At 33.0% G+C, this 27030-nt stretch overlaps 1 protein-coding gene across 1 annotated transcript in view; it reads right to left on the bottom strand.

Annotated features, from left to right (window-relative positions):
- LOC108911093 (hormone receptor 4) overlaps nucleotides 1–20371 on the bottom strand; it is a 63229-nt gene extending 42858 nt beyond the window's left edge. The window contains exons 1-2 of the mRNA XM_018715928.1: nucleotides 20269–20371; nucleotides 17051–18397 (exon numbers count right to left, since the gene is read on the bottom strand). Coding sequence (XP_018571444.1) covers nucleotides 17051–18397; nucleotides 20269–20368 — 1447 coding nt within the window. The 5' untranslated portion in view covers nucleotides 20369–20371. The remainder of the gene's footprint in view (nucleotides 1–17050; nucleotides 18398–20268) is intronic.
- Between the last annotated feature and the right edge of the window lie 6659 nt (nucleotides 20372–27030).

Genomic DNA, 27030 nt, shown 5'->3' with positions numbered 1-27030 from the left:
TCCCTTATACAGGGTGTGCCATTTAACACTTCCGCTGCCAATATCTCCGAAATGAAGAAATTTATTTTAGTTTCGGAAATTGGGGTTGTTAGGTCCCTCGAATAGCTTCAAGTTGTAGTTAGAATTGTTAGTATAAATCTTTCTGTATAGATGGCGTGGCGATACTAAAAAATTTCTTGTTCCCTGTTCCATCCAAAAGATCGTTAAATTTTGAGTAATTTTTGTAATATAAAGTTTTTCCCTATATTTACTTGTTTTCGAGATATATCGACTTCAATATGCAATGTATGATATAACAGGAAAATCAATTTTTTTATTTAAATCACACTGAGACAAAATATTCTTTTAAAATACTGTTATAATGGCTTTATTCACATCACATAAACTAACAAACAATAAGTTATAAAAAAACGAATGTTCAACTACAGAAAAAAAATGTACAATGGTAAATTTTATAAGGGGCAGAGACGAACCGCATTTTATCAAATGTTATTAAAAAATGCAGTTATAGGTGTCTCATATCATTTGTTTAAAATAAAACAATGAAAGATGACACATATTAGTTTTCCAATAATTACAGTTTTATCAGTTTGCCTCTTTCAATTTAACTATACTAATCATACGATTTACCATTGTACAATTTTTTTTCTGTAGTTGATCATTTGTTTTTTTATAATTTATTGTTTGTTGGTTAGTATGTGGTGTGAATAAAGTCATTATAACAATATTTTAAAAAAATATTTTGTCTCGGTGTGATTTAGATAAAATAATAGATTTTCCTGTTATTTATATCATAAATTGCATATTGAAGTCGACATATCCCGAAAACAAGTAAATATAGGGAAAAATTTTATATCCCAAAAATTTTTCAAAATTTAACGATCTTTCAGATGGACTGCATTTCCACGTTCCAGGGATCAACAATTTTTTTAGTATCGCCACGCCATCTATACAGAAAGATTCGAACTAACAGTTCTAACTACAATTTGAAGCTATTCGAGGGACCTAACAACCCCAGTTTCCGGAACTAAAATAAATTTCTTCATTTCGGAGACATTGGCAGCGGGAATGTTAAATGGCACACCCTGTATATGTCTAGGGAAGTTACATGATGTGTTTTCTGGCAAAATACTGACCCCATTTATCTAATCATTTACGGATTGGACACTGCCCGACAACTTTTACTTCCTACCCGTCTCTCTCCTAAATATTATTAAAACTAAGTTTAGAATTTCATTACAATTTTAAATCACGTTTAACATTCTAAAAATAGACGTATCGGTTTATTTGCTTTCTTAAAAAGTTTACGGTTACTACATCGTGGAATAAAAAATAGATGTTGATATAGCTTTTCCATTTTTATCGTAATCTTCTACGAGCCCTGAAATTACAAACACATTCATTTTTGTTGTGCCTAAATTTTGAAATGATATGAATTGCTAAAGTTTGGTGTGACTAAGCTATTGAAAAAAAAATCAATGTGTCGATCGAAAGAAGCTCTTCCCTTACCGTCACTGCTGCAGCGCGAATCGACTTTCCTCCTTTTCAGCTTCAGATCTTGAAAAAGGCTCATCTTGTCGAGCTCACACGGGGTACGCGTTAGGGTCATAATTCCTAAAAAGAAAGAAGCTAAATTATTTATAGCAAACACAACATTCTTCTTAAATTGTAGAATAGAATATAGGTAGTTTGAATAAATATTACAGATTTTTAAACTACAATACCTTGAAACGTATGAAAACAAATATAAACTATTTTACTTTTTACGTATAACGTAACTGATTATTATTTAGGTGAGCAGACGGTAAATAAACACACACCGTGATAAGGTTGCACTTATTGGAAGTTGATTACATATTAGAGAATAAAATGGATTAAAATTATCAGGAACATAATTTTTCCATCTCCATGTCATTATCTCTCAAATATTGAAAGCGAAAAATTGTAGAATACATAAATGATAGAGAAAATAAATGGAAGAAATGGAAACGAAATATTTAATCTGCTAGGGATTAGTGAGTTTATACATAACTAATCTTTCAATAAAGCATTTGTAAAAGAAATGTTTAAAAACTATCGGGTGTCCCAAAATTCACGCAAGATTTGAATTTTGCGCCATTTGTGGGTAAAGTGTTGCCGACGAAAAAAAGACAGTTCAGTTCAGGGCTATTTAAATAACGCGTTTTCACCGTTGAGCAATATTTTAAAAATAATGAGCTGAAATAGTGATTTAACTTTATCAACTGTGAAGAGATTAATTGAAAAATTCAGGGAGACTGGATCAGTTACTGATCTTAAACACTCTGGTCGTCCTTCAATAGGTCGTTCAACACAAAACATCAAAGCAGTTTGTGAGAGTGTTGCTGAGAGTACAGGAACATTAATTCGGTACCAGGGTCAAAAATTGGACATTTCGAGAAGCTCTGTACAGCCGATTGTCAAGAACTGAAGCCTACTGACCACGTAGAGCGAAGAGAGTTCGTTGAATGGATTATGGAACAACAACAAATGGATGCTGATTTTTCGAACAAAATCATCTTGTCGCATTTGGTGTTCAGGAAGATTTACGAGTGTTGAGAAAGAAATGCATCCAAACGTGTCACTGTTTGTGCTGTGCGGTGGTGGTCTGGAGGCATCATCTTCGAAAATGGGGCTAATCAGGCATTAACAGTTCGCTTGCTATTGCCACGTTATAATCCAGTTTTTTGTGCCTAAATTACAAGATATGGATGTAGTTTCAACAAGACGGTGCCACATGCCGTACAGCCTGAGAAACAATTCTATTACTGCATGAGACATTTCCTGGTCGTGTAATTTCCCGTTTTGGTGATCAGAATTGGGTGCCCAGATCATGCGATTTAACGCCGTTTGACTTTTTTCTTTGGGGTTTTTTGACGTCTAAGGTTTATGCCAACAAGTCGCGACCAACAATGCCTTGAAGGAGGAAATTGAGCGCTATATCAACGAAATTCAGCCGCATGTATGCAAAACGATAATGGAAAATTTCGACAAATACATTCCATACATAACCCTATACTGTGTACTTTATGGATCAATAAAAAAATAATTTTAATTAAAAATTTGAGTGAATTTTGGGACACCTTTTATTATACAGGGTGTTAATGAATAGGTGTTACGAACGGATATGGTATGTAAAAAATCCAAAAATGAGTGCAGTTTACTTAATAAACATATGTCCTAAAGCGGCTCATTTTCGAGATACAGGGCGTTGAAATTTAAAAATAATAAACTATTTTTTCCTGTAGCTCCGGTATTAGTTAATATTTCTTTATCTAACTCAACAGACAGATTTACTAGCTTAAAGGATGTATAAATATGGCAGAAACCATTTATTGGCTTCTTCTATTGGCGTGCGATAGGTGTCGTTTCACATTTTATCCCCCTAAATTGTGCGGCACTGTACAAATATTAGTTTTTCGTATGTTTTTAAATTTGCTAGTATTTTTTACGTAAATAATATATACTTGTTAGACTTCCATAAAATGAGTATTATCAAGTTATTAACATTTATATTACTGAGGTCACCTTATGCTCCAAAAACTATGATTTTCTATGCTATGCTAGTTTTCGAGATACAAAAAATTAAAGTTGTTTAAAAGGTATTTTTATTTTGCACAAAAAATTACAGTAAATGCTCAAAATTACGGCCACCAGTAGCGATACAAGCGTTAATTCTTCGAAGCATATTTGTGTACATTCGGTCAAAAGTGCCAGGCGTCGTTTCGATCTCCTGCGCTGCAGCTAGAATGCGTGCTACCAAATCTTCTTCTGACTCAACAGGAGTTTCATAAACTAGACTCTTCATATGGCCCCACAAATAAAAGTCAAGCGGGGTCATGTCTGGGGAACGTGGTGGCCACGCCATAGGTCCTCCACGGCCAATCCATCTTACACCGAATTGTTGATTAAGGTGATCTCGGACAACAAGCGAAAAGTGCGCTGGCGCACCATCATGCTGCAGCCACATTTCCTGTCGAATGTTCAATGGCACATTTTCTAATAATTCTGGAAGTACTTGTTGTAGGAACGTTAAATAAATAGGACCTGTAAGACGATTTGGAAGAAGGTGCGGACCAATTAAGCGCCCGTCAATTATACCAGCCCAGACATTGACGCCAAACTTCTGCTGAAATCTAGTGGAGCGAATGGTGTGAGGGTTTTCTTCAGCCCAGACATGGTTGTTGCGAGAATTAAAGATCCCTTCTCGTGTGAAGGATGCTTCGTCTGTAAAAAGCACAAACCGCGGAAAATTTGCTTGCAACTGACACTGTTGAAGAAACCAATGGCAAAAGTTTAGTCGTGGCTGAAAGTCGGCGGGAGTTAAAGCTTGAACCTTTTGTATATGATAAGCGTGAAGCTGTTGCTCGCGTAAAACTTGCCAAACGCTTACATGGTTTACATGCATATTCTGAGCAATACTTCGACTGCTGGTGGATTGGTTTTCTTCTATCCTATTAAGAACTTCTTCTTCGAACCTTATCGTTCTGCGGTTTCTCCTTACCCCGCAGTTAACCCTATTTGTTGTAAAAGTTCCTGTTTCCTGCAACCTGCGAAACACTCTTCCAAATATCTTATGTGAAGGGGTTGGACGATTTGGAAATCGGATTGAGTATAACCGACGGGCAGCCCTGCCATTACAACGCGCTTGACCGTACATTAATATCATGTTTGCATAATCAGCAGAAGTATATTCATTCATGATGTATGAATGTTTTAAACGAATGGATAAAGATATCTATCTAATAATTAAAACTTACAAACTAAACTTTACACTAAAATAACAATAATAATTAAAAACTGCCTCGTTTCACAACCGAAAATAATTTGACATTAAAATACATAGTAATGTCAACGGCAAATGTTTTTTTTCCAACATTTTAAACTTGCTTGAGGAATACGGAAACCTTGAATGTTTTGTATCTCAAAAAGAAAAAGCGACACATGTATGCATTTACTAAACAATTTCGTGAAAAATTTACTCAACATGTCACTTTTTAAAAATTTTTGGTTTTTGGAGCATAAGGTGACCTCAGTAATGTAAATGTTAATAACTTGATAATTACTCATTTTATGGAAGTCTAACAAGTATACATTATTTACGTAAAAAATACTAGCAAATTCAAAAACATACGAAAAACTAATATTTGTACAGTGCCGCACAATTTAGGGGGGATAAAAGGTGAAACGACACCTATCGCACGCCACTAGAAGAAGCCAATAAATGGTTTCTGCCATATTTATGCATCCTTTAAGCTAGTAAATCTGTCTGTTGAGTTTGATAAAGAAATATTAACTAATACCGGAGCTACAGGAAAAAATAGTTTATTATTTTTAAATTTCAACGCCCTGTATCTCGAAAATGAGCCGCTTTAGGACATATGTTTATTAAGTAAACTGCACTTATTTTTGGATTTTTTACATACCATATCCGTTTGTAACACCTATTCATTAACACCCTGTATATTAACATAAATAAATTCTAAAACTTTTTTTTATTATAGTCATTTCTGTCTAAAATGATGGGACTTAACCTTTACTAGCTTTAGTTACAACCAAATCATTTAAATTTATTTTTTGTCTATTTCGTTTAATAATTTTGGAAATATAGTTTGTTGTATTTGATGTATTTAATACAAAATCTCTTTCTTTTTTGATCATTTATTTGTACTTGGCGAATTTCGGATTTCTTTTTATTTTCTTTTAATAAATAATTTAGATAGTAAAAATAAATTAAAATATTCGCGTCAAGGGTACTTTTGCACAGGCTTAAAAGTTTTAAATTTATTATTCGTTTGATCACCGGTAGTGTTTTAAGATGATGAAAAATTTAGCGACATGCTGATTATAACTGGTAAATAATGCTACTAATTATAAGAGATTTTCTCAATTTTAGGTATTCCCAGTGCCTACTATCTATTAAAAATCGGATAATAAAAAAAAGTGGAGGTCTATGAAAATAATTTAAATGTTGGCATAAGTTGCTATAGGAAATGTTTTTTAATATATTACTGTGACACACTTTCTACAGCAAAGAAATCAGCTATATTTTGTCAGAAAAAAAATCTTACATCTAAAAAAGGAAACTGTTCAATTTACGCCTAAATCGTTATACACGCTGTACAAGTCAAAGTTGTTTAACACCTGCTGCAATAAAATTACTGTAAACATCGTCAAAACCTCTCTATTTTTATTACCAGATAATCAGTATTAATTAAAATAATCTTAACACATTTAAAATTAGACGTCCTGTATTAATAAACAAAATACAGGCGAATATCTATTTGAACTAGGTGCTAAATATTGTTCTATATATTGACTTGTTTTCTTATGTTTTTAGGATTTGTGAGGATTTTAATTGGAGGAACAGGAAAAAGTAATGGCGTATTTTCCAAGCGTCCAAAGTATCGGAAGAAAATTTAATTCCCATCTTCCCACGCCGATATTTTGAATTTTTCAATTAAATCTCAGTAGCCATGATCTCCCTTTGTATTCTCGTATTGGGAGTAAGTATTTTGGCTATGTGCGAAATTAAGATTATTAAAATATTGCTCCGAAATATTTCAAATTATTATATTAATCTTTAATTAATACTTAATTATAAATATTTTTAGTTATTATGAAGATTAATAATTAAAGAATCACTGTTTCACAGCAGGCGAAACGGGAATATTTTGACTTAAAAAAAAACAGACGACGTCATAAAAGAAATTAGTTTTAAAATCATATTTTTTTCTCGTTCTCCTTTTCAAATTGGAAATTTAAATTAATTTGTACAAATATTAATTCACTAATTCATAAAGATTTGTATGTGGTTGAGATGTTACTTATAAATATGTCATAAAAAAATCTGACTCTGCTGACGAATGTTTACTAGATATTTGGGATGTAATTCAATGCTGGACGGGTCATGTAGTCAACAGAGTAGTTGTTTCCCACAATATCATTAGGTAAACGGGTTTGAAGATACCAATATGTTGTCAAATATTTATTTTATTTATAATTAGTTCAAAACAATATTAATTTTATAGCATACACATTATTATTAAACAAAATCATATCATTTACAAAATATTAGCAATACTATTAAGTTATTTTTGTCAGAAAAATAAACAGCTTTACTGATAATCGAGTGTAAGGAAATTTTTCTTGGCATTTTCAATAACTCAACTTTCTTTTGGGTTCAATTTAACTTTTTTCTTTCTCTTCTGAAATGTGACTTGAATAATAAATATAATGTTCACACAAGAGTTTTAATAATCCGCAAGTTATATAAACTGCACACACAAGTAGCAGTGAACCAGCTATGTGTTTATAAAGCGTTTACAAAATGGCAATTATACAGGATGTTTGAACAATAGCTTGACAATTGTTTGAAAAACGAACAGCTTCTTACAACTTTTTATTTTTGTGAATTTCAGAACAAATGGAAACTAATTCTATTGATACTTTTTTCCATGATGAAAAATCCTCATTTCCGTCAGTTGATTTCACTTGTTCCTGTCTGTACCCGAAATTTACTCTGGGAAAAAACCCTCACGCGACTGAATTAGGGTTATAAAAATGCGATCATTATAAATTTTTCCTGCTGAGTGTTAGTCATCCCAGCAGAGCTTATTTTCATTTAAAAAGAAATATTACGGCACAGTACCCCATCGGCAACCTTAATAATTGTATTACCACCTGAACGCGCCTTTGAATGATGCGGTGTCACCCTTCTAGGGGGTGGAACAACCCTTCTGCCAAGAGACGACTGTTTCTTTCCGAAATCGTCGAGCGGGGTCCTTATTTGTTTCGTTCTGGTCTGATTTGAGTTCGTGCAAAAATGTTCGCGAAAAATAGCTTGGCTATTCAGTGTATTTCATTCATGTACAATCGCCAGAAATATGTAATTTCTGATAATTCGTCTCAACTTGTAAATGTCAATTTGACGGCTATATTATTCGAGTTTCATAATAGCCCAGACGGTATCTGTTTCAAAAAGCCATATTTGGGTGAATCGTATATCCACGGAGATTTTTGGCTTTTTGGCTTTCAGATATCACTAGAAATGAAAATTTTTCTATGCGCATAAAAAAAACCGTGGGCTTAACTTTTGGCGGCACAATATGTTAAAAAAATTCGAAAAATGTCATATTTTTCTTCCTATTTAATTATGTATCTTTTCAAGAGTTGATTTTAGGCGAAAATGGAAGAGGAAAAAAATGTTTGTAATTAAATTTTTTACAAAACATGACTAGTTACAAATCGAATGAATCATGATTATTATGGTAAAAATCGAAAAAATCGCAAAAATGGGGTTAAAAAACAATACTTTTTAGGGATTTTTTTGGGGTATTTAAATTAGGTATAGGACCTTTATACTTGGCTAAAGAAAACTTCATGTTATTACACCAAAATTTCATCAAAATCGGTTCGATAGATTTTGCATAATAATTTTGCAATCCAATTCGAATCCGTCAATTAGGAGAGCTCTGGCGCTTGTTTAAACATTGGTCGAATTTTTGTACTTATAAACAATTAGAATAACTTTGTGAATATTCAATCAAATCAAATTTTTTAAAGCAAGTTTTAAAAGTTATTGAAAAGACGCTTCTTTAAAAAAAACAGATCGGTTGGTAAGTTACGTAGTTACGTAGTTATAGTCGATCAAAGTTAACCGTCATTTACACTAAATGTACTGGGACATCCGGGCTAATTTTTCGAAAAATACCTTTGGTATTCCGAGTACTTACCAGGTCTAAGTTTGCAATACTTTTCTTCATTGGCAACCTACTTTAAAAACGCGGTTAAAGTTATTTATGCAAGCGAGAAATTCAAGAAAATCGTACGGGTGGTGGCGGTGGGGGAAGCAGAGAGCGCAGCCGGTCGCTTCGGCCTGCTCAAAATTGAATCGGCGAGTTCAAAACCGCGACGCGCTTAGAAATTTTTAATATCTCAGGTTTTAGAGGTCCGATTTTGATGATTTTTTTTTAAATCGATATCTCGCGATTTAAAAAAACAATTAGCGTATTTTCAAATGCCTATCGTTAATAATTTATTGGTCTTTCAACAGTCCGATAATTATGTATCTCTAAACTTCCTTTAATTATCAACTTTATTTTTTTATTGCACCAAAAGTAAGGGCATAAACTTATATACTGTTTATTAAAGGTCAAAAACAAATTTATTTAAATATTCTAAAATTGTTTAAACAACAATTATTTTCAAAATATGTCGAAAATTAGTAATTAAATAATTATTAATTTAATCATCATTCCTTTTGTGATTAAAGTATAATTCAAATATTATTTACTGTTTAAAAATATAAGCAAATGAGAAATTAACTCATTATATTACAAAATTACAAAATTATAGTACAAAAATTCGACGATGTTTAAAAAAGCGCCAGAGCTTTCCTAATTGACGGATTCGAATTTTTCAAAAACGGTTTGAAAGATTGAGGGCCCTTCTATATGTGACTAAATTTTCAAGTATCTAAGGGCCTTGGTTTTTGCTGTGCAAAATTTTGAAGATTTGCAAATTTTTTTTTTCAAAATCTGGATTGCAAAATTATTATGCAAAATCTGTCTAACCGATTTTGATGAAATTTGGTGTGATGATTCTACATAACAAGAAGTTTTCTTGAGCCAAGTATGAAGGTCCTATATCCAACTTAAAGACCCCAAAAAAATTCCCTAAAAAGTAACGTTTTTTAACCTCATTTTTGACGATTTTTTCGATTTTTACAATAATAATCAAGATTCATTCTATTTGTAAGTAGTCATATTTTGTAAAATTTAATTACAAACATTTTTTTCCTCTTCCACTTTCGCCTAAAATCAACTCTTGAAAAGATACATAATTAAATAGAAAGAAAAATATGACATTTTTCGAATTTTTTTAACATTTTGTGCCGCCAAAAGTTAAGCCACGTTTTTTTTATGCGCATAGAAAAATTTTCATTTCTAGTGATATTTGAAAGCCAAAAAAACAAAAATCTCCGTGGATATACGATTCACCCAAATATGGACTCTTTGAAACAGATATCGTCTGGACTATATGTTCACAGAAGAAATTATGTTTGAAATAAACCCAGCTACCTCTGCCGAAGTTTGTCATAGAGCTTATAGAAATAAATAATACAATTCGTAGAAGTAAAGTCATTTTGTCCATAGTATAAATTTGGAAAGAAATGTAAACTTATCTTACTTTCAATAAATATTATTTATAAAAATAATTTTAATGTAGGCAATTAAAGATTTTAGTGGTTAATATACGTCATAAAAGCTAAACAGTAGGTATGGTGATATGATGTCTTGGGCTTATCTGATGCGCATAATATTGTCAATAACGTTAATGTTTCAATTTGTCCACGTTTCTTCCACATTTCAGTTACTACTGTTTTGCTGATAACAAATATATTTGGTGGACAAGTAACATGTCGCTAAATTATTTCTATGGAAAATAGTAAAATGATTGTTGCTTACAAATATTCGAAATACAAAGCTCCAAAAAATATAATACAAAATTGCAGAGCAAACTAGGTACTAGCAGAGAAAGTTTCTAATTAACTATCAAAAACTTTTTTACACGAGCAGATCTTTAACTTCGGTAACAAAAGAACAAGTCGGGAGTTGTTTAAATGATTTTTTTTACACACTGAAAACAGTTATTAAATAAAAAATGCTATTGTTTAAGTAAATCCAGTTGCTTTCGAAGTAATTTAGAATGTCAAATGTTTTAAGTTTTAATGCATTCGTATAATGTAGGTTATCATGGCATATTATTCAAGATTTAAAGAAGGCGATTTAAAATTTTCCTGATAGCTGTAGAAATTAGTCACACTCTTTGAATTTATTCTTTAAAAGGTTCAGCTTTTTTACAGTATATATTCATAATATGAGTTTGTGTCTTATTCCGCCGAATACGATAACTAGATTCTATAAAAATGTATATATAATTTAAAAGGAATTATATCTTATCTAAAAGATACAAATTGGCAAACAAGAAATCAAAAATAGCAATCACATCCGCTCAGTCAAAGATAAAATTTTTATTTTGGGATAAAATTAGCTTAGACATCCTTATAATTATTCTGACACATTATTTAGATGTCTTAGGAATAATCTTTGCATTTCTTAATTCTCTCCATGAAAACGACATTTATGACCGACTGTTAAATATAAACAAATGAAAATAAGTAAAACATACTTGGAAGGCGAATATAATTCAACTGTCTTCAATATCAAGTGTAAATTGTTGACAATAGAAGCTGGTCTGAATCCTAATCTTGTTTGTTTAACTGGGTCAGATGTTTGTTGATAAAATATGTTTGTCATATAAAAAAAATGTTTCAGACGATTTTTTTTTAAATTTTCTCCACAATTACTAATACACAAGCAAACAAACACATAGTTTCGAGATAAACCAGAAACGAGTACTCTTATCAGAATAAACAAATAAAAATTTAACGTCGGAGACCGTGACAGTGCCACTAACTCTTGACCTAACAAATGTGAATGTTGTGATACGATGACAAACAACTACAATAAAAATAGTAATGGTAAATTTAGCGCAATGTGGCAGCGTTATGAACTGAATCAAATATGTCAGACTGTGTCTGAAAGTCGGAACCAGAAAAATTGGTCAAAACCGCAAACGCCATTTAGCATTATTTCGCTTTTACAACTTTTAAACAATTAGATAAAGATCGATGTAGAGATATCATATTAGCTGTAGTACTAATACAACATAGTACGAGGTCTGATAATAAAATTCGCGAATTCATCGCGAGAAAAGTACTGCGTGCCTTGTTGTCAAATTAGATGTTTTACTTTCATCTTCAATATTTACAGTTTCTTCTGCACTGACCTAATACTACACCTAATATAGTACTATGTACTAATGCTACCGCTCAATAAATCTTTATAACAACTTATGAGTCTTTTTATTAATTAGTGTTCAAAGCTTTTGCTGATCTTTCCAATGTCACCAAAATGCCGTCATTTCATTATTTTCTTCTTTTTTTGCAACAGAAAAAGATTATCTGTCAGTTGTTCAATAACTAAAACCTTCTGATATGATCAGCTTTAAGGTTGTAAGGCAAAATCCAGAATTGAACATTTTCAGTAGCTTTACTAGTAGGTTTACTATTTGAAGTATTGAACAAGCTTTGGAAAAATTTAAACGGAAAAAAATGTCAGTAATTCATCTATCCTGCATATTTAGTTAGTGAACAAACCCCTGTATTGAAAGAAAAACCCTCCCTGTTCATTGGTTCCAACCGCCAAATACCTTTCCTGATTTCGAAGACAAAAAAATGTTGAAAGGAAGGCATTGTGATCACACTGATAGTATGAGTAATATTGTAGTTATGAAGACTATTCATTTTATTACTGGGGTTCAACAATTGTAGGTATTCTAGTATATTATTTCATACAGTTCATACGACTATACAACCTATTGATGAATTTCACCCAACTACAGTTTTCTTGATCGACAATTATATTACTAATTCTAAGTAAGAAAAGTTATAATAGGATTATTACCTTGCACTTGGTTTGATCACAGCGAGAGAGCAGAAGTACTAAGTTGTTTTAAGAGAGTACAAATTACATTTAAATTTTAATTACCTTTCAGATTTTGTGTTCAAAGGAAGGTGTAGGAAGGTAAAGTATGTAGCTTCTCAATATTGCACACATGTTGCATTAGTTGAACAAGAACATTATAGTGAAATTAGTACTTAGTATACAGGGTGTCCTGTATACTAAGACCTGTATACTTATATATAAGAACCGACACAGGGCAGGTGCATGTAGGGGTGTCCAAAATATTATTTATATATAAAGTTGCACCCCTGAGGAGTTATTAGCCCTCAAAGTGGGGCCTTAAATTTTACATGATTTAAGTTTATTACTGGACTTCTTTGACTATGATTTAGAGTTAATTGAAGCAGTTACAAGGTGTTAAGGTGTTCATTGGGGATGACTCACCCCTAAAATTGTACCGAACTTTTTTTTCATTGACCCAATTGAAAAATAATATTAATTCACAGCAGTATTTAATTTTCAAAATTTTTTTACTCTTGTAGAATTTTAAAAATCTTTATGGTTTTCAAGAAAAAACTGTAACAAGATTTTAACAGTGCTTATTAGAAAATAATCGAAAAGTCAGTAGTAGGCAATGAATTTATCTTTCAAAGTTGTCAGTTAGTAATAAAATTATTTTATTTCAACAACTGCCTCTGATTGTTGTTGAAAAAATATCAATTATTATTTTTATTATTTATTTGTGTCTTTTACTTAATACAATATTCGCTTATTTAAAAACTACCTAGGTACTTGTTTTCTTTTTGTAGAATTAGGAGAGAAGTGAAGTAAAATTTATTTGGCCAATCAGTCAAAAGTTATACAAATATTAATCCATATTTTTTAAAAATATTTTGTACCTATGTTATTTCGGAATACCTTCCTTTTACAAATTAAATAAAAAATCCTAACGTAAAACCTCAAACAAAATAACGAATGCATTGATTAATTTGTATTACACAGATAAGAAAAATAAATAATAAAAACCGGTTATTATCGTCATTTGTACATGCTAACTCGATTGTACAACTGTAAATTCGCTTTTATCTTGCATGGCAAGGACCTGTAAATGGTAATTATTATATTGATATTGCAGCGAGCTGATATAGCTGTGTAGCCCTGATTTTTTTATAATTATTGTAAGACCTCAACCACTGACCTTTTGACCTTAATCATGTGTGGTTACTTAACACCAGTAATTGAACAGGAAACTGCGATTACTTGAATTTTAAAAGGATACGCGTCTTTAAGTAACGTAGTGTTATACGAAGTGTTTCAGAAGAACGTACCACAAATCTTTGGGGTAATGGAATATTAGGAAATATGACGATTTCTTTATTTTCAAGTTATATGACGCTAAGTTAATACCTAAAATAGCTTGGATTAGTTGTTAAATCAGTTATACAGGGCATCTGTTATATTGCAATCTTGAAATATTTTATTTAAGTTTTTTTCTTGGATTACTTTTATTTTTCAAAATGGAAAAGGCACGATAAAATAGCTAATTTTTTTCATTGATATAAAAATTTTTATGTCTTCGGGGTGTTTCTAAAGTTTGTATATAGGAAAACTCAGTTTAAGTGAGAAGTTTCCTGTAAATATGAATCAAAAAACGTTTTGTAAAAACAGGGTAATAAAGGTGGTCTGTCAAAAGCACATTTTTTTAATAACACCAAAATACTTATCCAGATACATATAAAAGTTGTGAAGGTAAATGAATTTCTTGATATAAATATTTCGATGATACAAGTTTCGAAAATCAAGTGTTCTCAAATTTTATTGACATTTTATAGCAGTTAAAAAAATAATAAGAATATTTGTGTAAAACCTATTCTTTTCCAGATATGAATGACGTTAAAGGATTCCACCGCCAATTCTTATTCTTAACATATTTTCTTATTTTAATTGGTATGGTGATTCGGAATTTCTTATCAGAAGAATAATAAAAACGTTCATTTCATCAATTAAAATATTTTTTTTTAGAAAAATGTATTATTTACCAAAAAAGTCATGGACATTTTAGATAAAATACACTCATTATACTATCCATAGATTAGTAACGTTCATTTCCTCTTTGCCAGTAGGTATAATGCCTTATATTAGCAGGTATTGAGTAGTAGAGACATTTAGGATGTACATATTTTGTAGGTTATATCTCACTCACACTAAAAAACTCACTTATATTCTTCATTTAAGTCACTCAAATGAGGAAAAGGATGATGTTTTTGTAACATTGTATCTAAAGATATGCTCTTTTTTGGATGTTAATATTCGTTCGGTACAAAAAGTGTTCTTGCAATTCATATTTATCTTCCTGAAAGTTTTTTCAGACATCCGTTTGTTAAAAATGTTTCCTACATCCTGTTTACATACAGTAACGATAAGTTTAATGAATTCTATTCCATATTTTCACTTTTCTAGGATCATTTAAGAACTTGAAACAATAACATAAAACAGCAACGAATTTTCCACAAAATTCACCGACAACGTTTGACGGCATATTCACTACGACAAATAAATACGATCTACGAAAAAAAGTTAAATAAAACATTTTTGGTTTTTGAGTTACACGCCTTCAAAGTTGTCAAAAATAAAACTAATTTAATTAATAATTTCATAACCCTTTTACTGATCGCGTCAAAATTTGGCACATTTATTTGGACCATTATTGCGTATTATTTCTTAAAGCTTTAGACAAATCGATGTACTGGGTGATAGTTTTTTCTGGTTACCTCTCCCTTTTAGCGGTCAAAACTTTTACAGTGGTCGTATTTTTTTAAAGTGGGCAGCAACATTGAAAAGGTCATTTTATTAAAAAAAATATATTGTCTATTGAGAAAATCGCCTACAGAAAGCCATTCTTGAGAAAAATGGCATTATTTGCAGGTGTACGTTTCGGTTTAAAACTTTGAGTTCAGTAGGCGATGAAAACAAGATGTTGATTGTTGTGGCTATTAGGTAATGTGATTATCCTCGTGTTTCTTTAGTATTCTCATTATCCACACATGCAAATTATGAGAATTTACAACTCCGTTTAATTGTCTTGATACACTGTGGACACTTCATAATTTGCATGTGTAGAGTGATGAGAATCCTGAAGAAACACGATACACGAACACGATAACTTTGTTAATTTAACAGATTCTGTAGGTATCTCTAAAAGTAAAATGCGATAATAGAAAATGGTTATATATTCAGGGTGATTCATTAACAATGGGAAAGTAGAAAGTTGAAGATACTACACGTGAAATGGTGACTATTGGCGCAAACATGCCTTATCCGAAAGTTAATAGTTTCGGAAATACAGGGCTTTGAAAGTTAAAATTTTAAATCATTTTTTTGCGATTATTCTGAAAATATGTAGGTTAGGAACTTGAAAATTTGTGAAACTATATTTTTTTAGGCGACGAATAAGAAGCGTGTTGTAATTTCAGCATTGCTCATAGAGGGCGCCACTTACGACCAATTTTACCGAAAATTTAGTTAATAACTTTTTACCCTGTATATTTAACATCAAACTTGATTTAAAACCTGAAAGAGCAATCATTTTTCCAATAATTATGTACTCTTGTTTCATTTCGGTATCTCGATCCGTTTTCGAGAAAGATCGATTTAACTTACACTATGTTTTGATAATATGAGAAATTAAAAGCGAAACATACCAAGTGTTTCTTCGTGTTATTACAACAATTCACAATAAAACAAATAAAATACGTAATTATGATTTAAAGTAATTGTTCTGAGAGATCTTCGAGTTTGAAACAACATATTGGGATTGCGTCTGACTTCGTTGGCAGCGATTTGTATACTTTGCCACAACTCTTCACACGAGCCAACAGATTCTTTGTAAACTATATCTTTCATTCGAGATCAAATAGAAAAATCAAGAGGATTGAAGTCCGGACTTCTGGATTCAAAATTTTAATTTTCAACACCTTGTATTTCCGAAACTATCAACTTTCGGATAAGGCATGTTTGCGCCAATGGTCACCATTTCACGTGTAGTATCTTCATCTTTCGATTTTCCTATTGTTAATGAATCACCCTGTATATTCCTACTTAAGTTAAAAGTCTCAGCTTAAAGTCGTAATATAAGGGTAGAATTAAAAAATACATTAAAAAAATGTAGGAGCTAGCAATCCTAAAAAGAAACAAATTGTGATCTAAAATATTCCAGGAATGAAATATAACAAACGCCCTGTATAATATATTTAAAAACTAATCATACCAGGATATTTAGGTTCTCTCAAAAAATTTACTTAACCTGTTTGATTCAACCTTCTGAATGATGGAAAAGGATTTTTGAATTTGAGCGAGATATGATCTGGCATTATAGACGGATATAATTATTATATAGATATGTAATTATGTATCATTTTCAGGATGCTTCGAGGAATATGACGCAATAGAAAGTTCAGAGAAGATATCGCTTAGAATTAATTGAAAACGTCAAACAACCTTACCTTGCAAGACCATTCCTTGTTCTATGCACTTCTTGAAGCGGCAGTACTGGCACCGGTTCCTCTGCGCCTTGGTGATCTCACAGTTCCCGTCCGCCACGCACGTGTACACCCTCCTGTTCTGAACGGTCCGCTTGAAGAACCCCTTGCAGCCCTCGCAGGTGATGATGCCGTAGTGCAAGCCGGTGGCCTTGTCCTCGCAGATCATACAAATCATGGGCTGTTCCTCTTCCTCCGTTGGCTCATGTTGTTCGCCCCCCATCGCCTCGCTAAGGCCCATGATCTTCATTTCCGCCGCCTGGCTGCCGTAGGTGTGCTGAAGTCCCGGCGTGGCCGAGGTGAGGTTAAGAGCCTGCGTCTGCTGAGTCACTGGTACTTGACGAAGGTCGCCTGCCCACAACTGTTCCATATTTAGAGGGGCGCTGGCGAAATGGCCGGAAGTGGGGGATTGCGGCGCCACCACCGGTCTGCTCACGGGAAGCCTTAACCTGTCTTGGCCCAGGTTCAGGAGCATCTGAGCGGCGCTTTCTTCGGTATTGCTAACGTTGGGGCTACCGCCAGTCCAGTTGGAAGTCGTCGGATGCATTCCTTGAGGTTCGCATATGGGAGACGTCGGGGTGGAGCATAGAGCTGGTTGCGACCAAATCATCGTTCTAACTCCTCCAGCTTCGCCCATGATGACGGTTGGCGTTTGTCTGACGGGTATACTGGTGGCGGATCTGGGCATCGGACTGAGAGGAGGCTTAATGTCTCCGAAGTGGACATTTGGGGAAGTGGTAAAGCTGCCGCCGATCAGTTCCGGCTTGACGCCGTTGATCCTCGAATGTTTCAGCCACAGCTGCTGACTTTGCGAAAGGGTAGGTTGCTGGCTGATGATGACCCCTCTCGGTTTGGATGTCAAGATCGAAGGCATGGTCGAGGTCGGTTCTTGACAGGTAACTATGGTTGGCGGGAAGTTTCTGGGAGGGCTGGCGGTGGGTTGAAGCAGCAAGGGCGTGTGTCTGATGACGGGGCTGGCCCGAGGGCTGATGTTGGCGGGTCTACCTGGGGAACTGTGCGGCCTCGGCGGCTGCGAGGGACTGAAGGTCGGTGCCGGCCGGATCGGAGGACTGTGGGACCGTTGCGGGGGCAGAGCCCTGATGACGCTCGCCGTGCCGCCTCCATCGAATACTCCGGAGTCTTCCAGTCGGCTGGAGATTTTGTCCAGCGTCGGTTCGGGCGGGTCGGGCGGTTGAACTTGGAGCGGCGTGGAATCGGGGCTGGGCGGGTTGACGGCGGCGTCTGACATTTTGGGGGATGCCGGGCCGACGAGATCTGGTGACGATGTACTAGTATCGGCGACAGATTCGCCTAGAAGCGGACAGAGACATTGCCTAAAAGCAAATTTTGCTGATGGCTGCCTACTCTAATTTTACTTAAGCACAAAATAATTTACAGGTAGAGGTTTCAAGGCTCATAGTTTAAAAAATAAAGTCACTATATTTTCCAGTACAACTCATCAATAATGTCGTTTTTATTAACTTACAGAACAGTAAAAAGTTAATTACGTAACCGTAAACCACAAGAATAATATATAGGGGAGAGTCAGATTGTACCCGACATATTTAAGAAAAATTATCACATTAAGAAGTTCATACTTAACGATAAGAAATATTGCTGAACATAATTTTTACTAACAATAACATCCGTACCATTACAAATTTATTGTCACTCTAAATATACAGGGTGTGCTATTTAACACTTCCGCTGCCAATATCTCCGAAATGAAGAAATTTATTTTAGTTTCGGAAATTGGGGTTGTTAGGTCCCTCGAATAGCTTCAAGTTGTAGTTAGAATTGTTAGTATAAATCTTTCTGTATAGATGGCGTGGCGATACTAAAAAATTTCTTGTTCCCTGTTCCATCCAAAAGATCGTTAAATTTTGAGTAATTTTTGTAATATAAAGTTTTTCCCTATATTTACTTGTTTTCGAGATATATCGACTTCAATATGCAATGTATGATATAACAGGAAAATCAATTTTTTTATTTAAATCACACTGAGACAAAATATTCTTTTAAAATACTGTTATAATGGCTTTATTCACATCACATAAACTAACAAACAATAAGTTATAAAAAAACGAATGTTCAACTACAGAAAAAAAATGTACAATGGTAAATTTTATAAGGGGCAGAGACGAACCGCATTTTATCAAATGTTATTAAAAAATGCAGTTATAGGTGTCTCATATCATTTGTTTAAAATAAAACAATGAAAGATGACACATATTAGTTTTCCAATAATTACAGTTTTATCAGTTTGCCTCTTTCAATTTAACTATACTAATCATACGATTTACCATTGTACAATTTTTTTTCTGTAGTTGATCATTTGTTTTTTTATAATTTATTGTTTGTTGGTTAGTATGTGGTGTGAATAAAGTCATTATAACAATATTTTAAAAAAATATTTTGTCTCGGTGTGATTTAGATAAAATAATAGATTTTCCTGTTATTTATATCATAAATTGCATATTGAAGTCGACATATCCCGAAAACAAGTAAATATAGGGAAAAATTTTATATCCCAAAAATTTTTCAAAATTTAACGATCTTTCAGATGGACTGCATTTCCACGTTCCAGGGATCAACAATTTTTTTAGTATCGCCACGCCATCTATACAGAAAGATTCGAACTAACAGTTCTAACTACAATTTGAAGCTATTCGAGGGACCTAACAACCCCAGTTTCCGGAACTAAAATAAATTTCTTCATTTCGGAGACATTGGCAGCGGGAATGTTAAATGGCACACCCTGTATATGTCTAGGGAAGTTACATGATGTGTTTTCTGGCAAAATACTGACCCCATTTATCTAATCATTTACGGATTGGACACTGCCCGACAACTTTTACTTCCTACCCGTCTCTCTCCTAAATATTATTAAAACTAAGTTTAGAATTTCATTACAATTTTAAATCACGTTTAACATTCTAAAAATAGACGTATCGGTTTATTTGCTTTCTTAAAAAGTTTACGGTTACTACATCGTGGAATAAAAAATAGATGTTGATATAGCTTTTCCATTTTTATCGTAATCTTCTACGAGCCCTGAAATTACAAACACATTCATTTTTGTTGTGCCTAAATTTTGAAATGATATGAATTGCTAAAGTTTGGTGTGACTAAGCTATTGAAAAAAAAATCAATGTGTCGATCGAAAGAAGCTCTTCCCTTACCGTCACTGCTGCAGCGCGAATCGACTTTCCTCCTTTTCAGCTTCAGATCTTGAAAAAGGCTCATCTTGTCGAGCTCACACGGGGTACGCGTTAGGGTCATAATTCCTAAAAAGAAAGAAGCTAAATTATTTATAGCAAACACAACATTCTTCTTAAATTGTAGAATAGAATATAGGTAGTTTGAATAAATATTACAGATTTTTAAACTACAATACCTTGAAACGTATGAAAACAAATATAAACTATTTTACTTTTTACGTATAACGTAACTGATTATTATTTAGGTGAGCAGACGGTAAATAAACACACACCGTGATAAGGTTGCACTTATTGGAAGTTGATTACATATTAGAGAATAAAATGGATTAAAATTATCAGGAACATAATTTTTCCATCTCCATGTCATTATCTCTCAAATATTGAAAGCGAAAAATTGTAGAATACATAAATGATAGAGAAAATAAATGGAAGAAATGGAAACGAAATATTTAATCTGCTAGGGATTAGTGAGTTTATACATAACTAATCTTTCAATAAAGCATTTGTAAAAGAAATGTTTAAAAACTATCGGGTGTCCCAAAATTCACGCAAGATTTGAATTTTGCGCCATTTGTGGGTAAAGTGTTGCCGACGAAAAAAAGACAGTTCAGTTCAGGGCTATTTAAATAACGCGTTTTCACCGTTGAGCAATATTTTAAAAATAATGAGCTGAAATAGTGATTTAACTTTATCAACTGTGAAGAGATTAATTGAAAAATTCAGGGAGACTGGATCAGTTACTGATCTTAAACACTCTGGTCGTCCTTCAATAGGTCGTTCAACACAAAACATCAAAGCAGTTTGTGAGAGTGTTGCTGAGAGTACAGGAACATTAATTCGGTACCAGGGTCAAAAATTGGACATTTCGAGAAGCTCTGTACAGCCGATTGTCAAGAACTGAAGCCTACTGACCACGTAGAGCGAAGAGAGTTCGTTGAATGGATTATGGAACAACAACAAATGGATGCTGATTTTTCGAACAAAATCATCTTGTCGCATTTGGTGTTCAGGAAGATTTACGAGTGTTGAGAAAGAAATGCATCCAAACGTGTCACTGTTTGTGCTGTGCGGTGGTGGTCTGGAGGCATCATCTTCGAAAATGGGGCTAATCAGGCATTAACAGTTCGCTTGCTATTGCCACGTTATAATCCAGTTTTTTGTGCCTAAATTACAAGATATGGATGTAGTTTCAACAAGACGGTGCCACATGCCGTACAGCCTGAGAAACAATTCTATTACTGCATGAGACATTTCCTGGTCGTGTAATTTCCCGTTTTGGTGATCAGAATTGGGTGCCCAGATCATGCGATTTAACGCCGTTTGACTTTTTTCTTTGGGGTTTTTTGACGTCTAAGGTTTATGCCAACAAGTCGCGACCAACAATGCCTTGAAGGAGGAAATTGAGCGCTATATCAACGAAATTCAGCCGCATGTATGCAAAACGATAATGGAAAATTTCGACAAATACATTCCATACATAACCCTATACTGTGTACTTTATGGATCAATAAAAAAATAATTTTAATTAAAAATTTGAGTGAATTTTGGGACACCTTTTATTATACAGGGTGTTAATGAATAGGTGTTACGAACGGATATGGTATGTAAAAAATCCAAAAATGAGTGCAGTTTACTTAATAAACATATGTCCTAAAGCGGCTCATTTTCGAGATACAGGGCGTTGAAATTTAAAAATAATAAACTATTTTTTCCTGTAGCTCCGGTATTAGTTAATATTTCTTTATCTAACTCAACAGACAGATTTACTAGCTTAAAGGATGTATAAATATGGCAGAAACCATTTATTGGCTTCTTCTATTGGCGTGCGATAGGTGTCGTTTCACATTTTATCCCCCTAAATTGTGCGGCACTGTACAAATATTAGTTTTTCGTATGTTTTTAAATTTGCTAGTATTTTTTACGTAAATAATGTATACCTGTTAGACTTCCATAAAATGAGTAATTATCAAGTTATTAACATTTACATTACTGAGGTCACCTTATGCTCCAAAAACCAAAAATTTTTAAAAAGTGACATGTTGAGTAAATTTTTCACGAAATTGTTTAGTAAATGCATACATGTGTCGCTTTTTCTTTTTGAGATACAAAACATTCAAGGTTTCCGTATTCCTCAAGCAAGTTTAAAATGTTGGAAAAAAAACATTTGCCGTTGACATTACTTGTATTTTAATGTCAAATTATTTTCGATTGTGAAACGAGGCAGTTTTTAATTATTATTGTTATTTTAGTGTAAAGTTTAGTTTGTAAGTTTTAATTATTAGATAGATATCTTTATCCATTCGTTTAAAACATTCATACATCATGAATGAATATACTTCTGCTGATTATGCAAACATGATATTAATGTACGGTCAAGCGCGTTGTAATGGCAGGGCTGCCCGTCGGTTATACTCAATCCGATTTCCAAATCGTCCAACCCCTTCACATAAGATATTTGGAAGAGTGTTTCGCAGGTTGCAGGAAACAGGAACTTTTACAACAAATAGGGTTAACTGCGGGGTAAGGAGAAACCGCAGAACGATAAGGTTCGAAGAAGAAGTTCTTAATAGGATAGAAGAAAACCAATCCACCAGCAGTCGAAGTATTGCTCAGAATATGCATGTAAACCATGTAAGCGTTTGGCAAGTTTTACGCGAGCAACAGCTTCACGCTTATCATATACAAAAGGTTCAAGCTTTAACTCCCGCCGACTTTCAGCCACGACTAAACTTTTGCCATTGGTTTCTTCAACAGTGTCAGTTGCAAGCAAATTTTCCGCGGTTTGTGCTTTTTACAGACGAAGCATCCTTCACACGAGAAGGGATCTTTAATTCTCGCAACAACCATGTCTGGGCTGAAGAAAACCCTCACACCATTCGCTCCACTAGATTTCAGCAGAAGTTTGGCGTCAATGTCTGGGCTGGTATAATTGACGGGCGCTTAATTGGTCCGCACCTTCTTCCAAATCGTCTTACAGGTCCTATTTATTTAACGTTCCTACAACAAGTACTTCCAGAATTATTAGAAAATGTGCCATTGAACATTCGACAGGAAATGTGGCTGCAGCATGATGGTGCGCCAGCGCACTTTTCGCTTGTTGTCCGAGATCACCTTAATCAACAATTCGGTGTAAGATGGATTGGCCGTGGAGGACCTATGGCGTGGCCACCACGTTCCCCAGACATGACCCCGCTTGACTTTTATTTGTGGGGCCATATGAAGAGTCTAGTTTATGAAACTCCTGTTGAGTCAGAAGAAGATTTGGTAGCACGCATTCTAGCTGCAGCGCAGGAGATCGAAACGACGCCTGGCACTTTTGACCGAATGTACACAAATATGCTTCGAAGAATTAACGCTTGTATCGCTACTGGTGGCCGTAATTTTGAGCATTTACTGTAATTTTTTTGTGCAAAATAAAAATACCTTTTAAACAACTTTAACTTTTTGTATCTCGAAAACTAGCATAGCATAGAAAAACATAGTTTTTGGAGCATAAGGTGACCTCAGTAATGTAAATGTTAATAACTTGATAATACTCATTTTATGGAAGTCTAACAAGTATACATTATTTACGTAAAAAATACTAGCAAATTCAAAAACATACGAAAAACTAATATTTGTACAGTGCCGCACAATTTAGGGGGGATAAAAGGTGAAACGACACCTATCGCACGCCACTAGAAGAAGCCAATAAATGGTTTCTGCCATATTTATGCATCCTTTAAGCTAGTAAATCTGTCTGTTGAGTTTGATAAAGAAATATTAACTAATACCGGAGCTACAGGAAAAAATAGTTTATTATTTTTAAATTTCAACGCCCTGTATCTCGAAAATGAGCCGCTTTAGGACATATGTTTATTAAGTAAACTGCACTTATTTTTGGATTTTTTACATACCATATCGGTTTGTAACACCTATTCATTAACACCCTGTATATTACATACAATTTGGCGATAATGATTATTATTTTTAATTAATTTTTAACTGCTTAACTTCGGAACACCTTGTATTTCTGAGGATCTAAAAATACTTTCACATAATACTTATTAACATCCAATAAACAATTTTAATTTTAGGAACATATTTTAGACAGAAGATTTCATAATTTCAGCAGACGTAGCCGCTGCACCGCAAGCAAACAGTTCTTGTTTACATGCTGTTGTACGTTGGTGACACAACAATTATATCATGAGATAATTGCGCATAGATTATTATACACATATATTACACACAAACTATAAAAATGAAAATGTGCGCACCGTCGTGAAAACATTTAATTGGCTTAACGTCGATAAAATGATAATACGTTTGAAACAAAGTTTAGCAGTGTTAAATTGGAATTCAATATATGTTAATTACTATATTAACTATCGCAACCTACAGCACCTGTTGTATTAGTAATGTAAAAAGTTATTTTAAGAGTAACTTCAGTATGACATTACCACAATTAATAAGCTAACAGTTTCCAGTGCACATAACAAATATTTGGTATTCGAAAGCAGGTTCCTTTTTAAGGTTGAATATCGAAATTATCGAAAAATGATATCACGACTAATTCGATTCCTTATCCATGACATACACATATTTTTTATGTGAATAAATCATTGTATCACGTTACCTAGAGGCGAATAACTGTAAATTTTTCAATATGAGCTTTCTATACAGGAAAACTTATTTACTTCCGTCCTCCGCTCGCAAATACGATTAGCGAGGAAGGTGAGGTTATTGCTGTCATAAATATATACCTTGTTAGTTGCTTCAATTCCTCTTTAAATAGTACATTGTGCGAGGAGACAAGGAAATGTGTTTTTAATTAATATTCATATAAAAAAATAGTAATTCACTTTAATTGACGAATATAGTTGTGATATATGGAAGGAGGTAGTTTGTATCTACGTATTTCATTAGAGCTATACATATACGGGGTTCTCTCGTTACTAATATTAAGTTCATTTCTACACAAATAAGAAATATGCAATTAAGTTTTAGAAATTTTTCTGTAGAAACCAAAAAATTTATAAAGATTTTTTCCGTTTATTTTGGTAATTTGCCATTTGTGAAAAAATTTAAAATAAGTTAAACAAACCCAATAAACTGTAAAATTACCATTATATCATGCAGTTTGCTTAGTTAATGTTTCGAAACTAACCATTTTTCAGGTAAATTTGGAAGTTTAAGTTCTGGTTGTTTATTTTTTTTCATTGCTTGAAATTGTAACAAATAATTTACATACCTATTGAAAATTTTATTTATTTACTGGAAATAAGCTTTGATAACAAGAAATTGCAAATACAATCAAAATTCCATATATCCCTGCATTGTTGAAAAAAATAAGGAGAATAGGTAACAAAACCATTAGAACATGTTTTTCAGACAACTCTACTTTACCGACTGTTACTTTGTGAATGCAATAAAGTTAAACAATATACAGGAGATATCTCTGTAAATATACCTATAAATATTAGAATAGATAACACAAAGATTAGAGGGGGAAATTTGAGGAACCAAAAACTCGTCGGGAAAACTCTTCGAAAAGGCTACGTAATTTGTAGTTTTGAAAACGAAAATGGATTGATTTTTGAAATGGAAGTGAAGTACGTGATGTAGTTATAACAATTTTTTATTATGCTTTTTCAACGTGAGATTTTTGGTTAGATATTTTTTTATGCAGTTTTATTTACCAAAGAACTAAAACATTTATAACAAATAACTTGAGACAGTAAATTAATATTATTAGGAAGTTGTTATTAAACACATTGTCAAGTCAGCTATCTACTTCAATTTTTTTTTAATTGACAAGGTGTTCGCTAACACTGATTTGAAATGTATTATTTAATGAAGTAAAGTATTCAAAGCTTGTATTGGTGTTTTGTGAGACATTCTGAAATAAATTATAAAATATTTGGTTGTATAGGAAGAAATTTAATTTATATCTACATTTATTTAGTTTAAAAGTTTTTCTTGTTGAGTTCTTATGTTTTGCGGACATTAGTAAACAATGCATTTATAGTACCAAATTACTCGAATACATTCAGTTTAGGAAACTCCATCATTGGGTCAGAGACCTGGTGATCTTAGAGGCTGTTTCTTTTTATAAATCAGAACTTTTTACGTGTATCGAAGTATGATTTGATCAAAAACCGATTTAATCTTGGTATAGAGTAAATTACTGACACTTAATCTTCACATTGTATAATAAGAATATGTTCTTTTGTGTTAAATTGACATATTATCAAGCGTTAGTTGAAAAATGTGTTTCTCTTCGCTTTTGTAAGATGAAATCTGTTCATTACATAAAATAATTCCAATTATTTGTTTTGTTCAATTTGTACGAAAAAGACGCATTAGTATTCATATACTTAGACCTTGATTTTTTATCTAAATCTTAAGCAACCCTGTCCTAAATAAACCAACGAATTGCTATAAACAGTAAACACCTGTACGAAGTAAACACCTATTTAAGCAAACTTAAAAATATTTGTCTAAAATGTTTTTGCTCAGTATAATTTTCATCAGTTTAAGGGAAAATATATAATTAATTAGCGTTTGATTACGTATAGGTATCTTTTTCCTATAATATATAAATGTTTTACACAATAGCGCGAAAATAAATTATCAAATTGGTAATTTGTTACATACGATTATTTAGATAATAATTTGATAGAATCACATAATTTGTTAAATTGTGCAGTGACATTAAACTTGATTTAAACTAAATTTGAT

The sequence above is a fragment of the Anoplophora glabripennis genome, unplaced genomic scaffold (genome assembly GCF_000390285.2).
Source record: "Anoplophora glabripennis isolate ALB-LARVAE unplaced genomic scaffold, Agla_2.0 scaffold324, whole genome shotgun sequence".
In the NCBI taxonomy this organism is placed as follows: domain Eukaryota; kingdom Metazoa; phylum Arthropoda; class Insecta; order Coleoptera; family Cerambycidae; genus Anoplophora; species Anoplophora glabripennis.
Note: the sequence above shows the minus strand (reverse complement) of the source record. Positions and strands in the feature narration are given on the sequence as shown.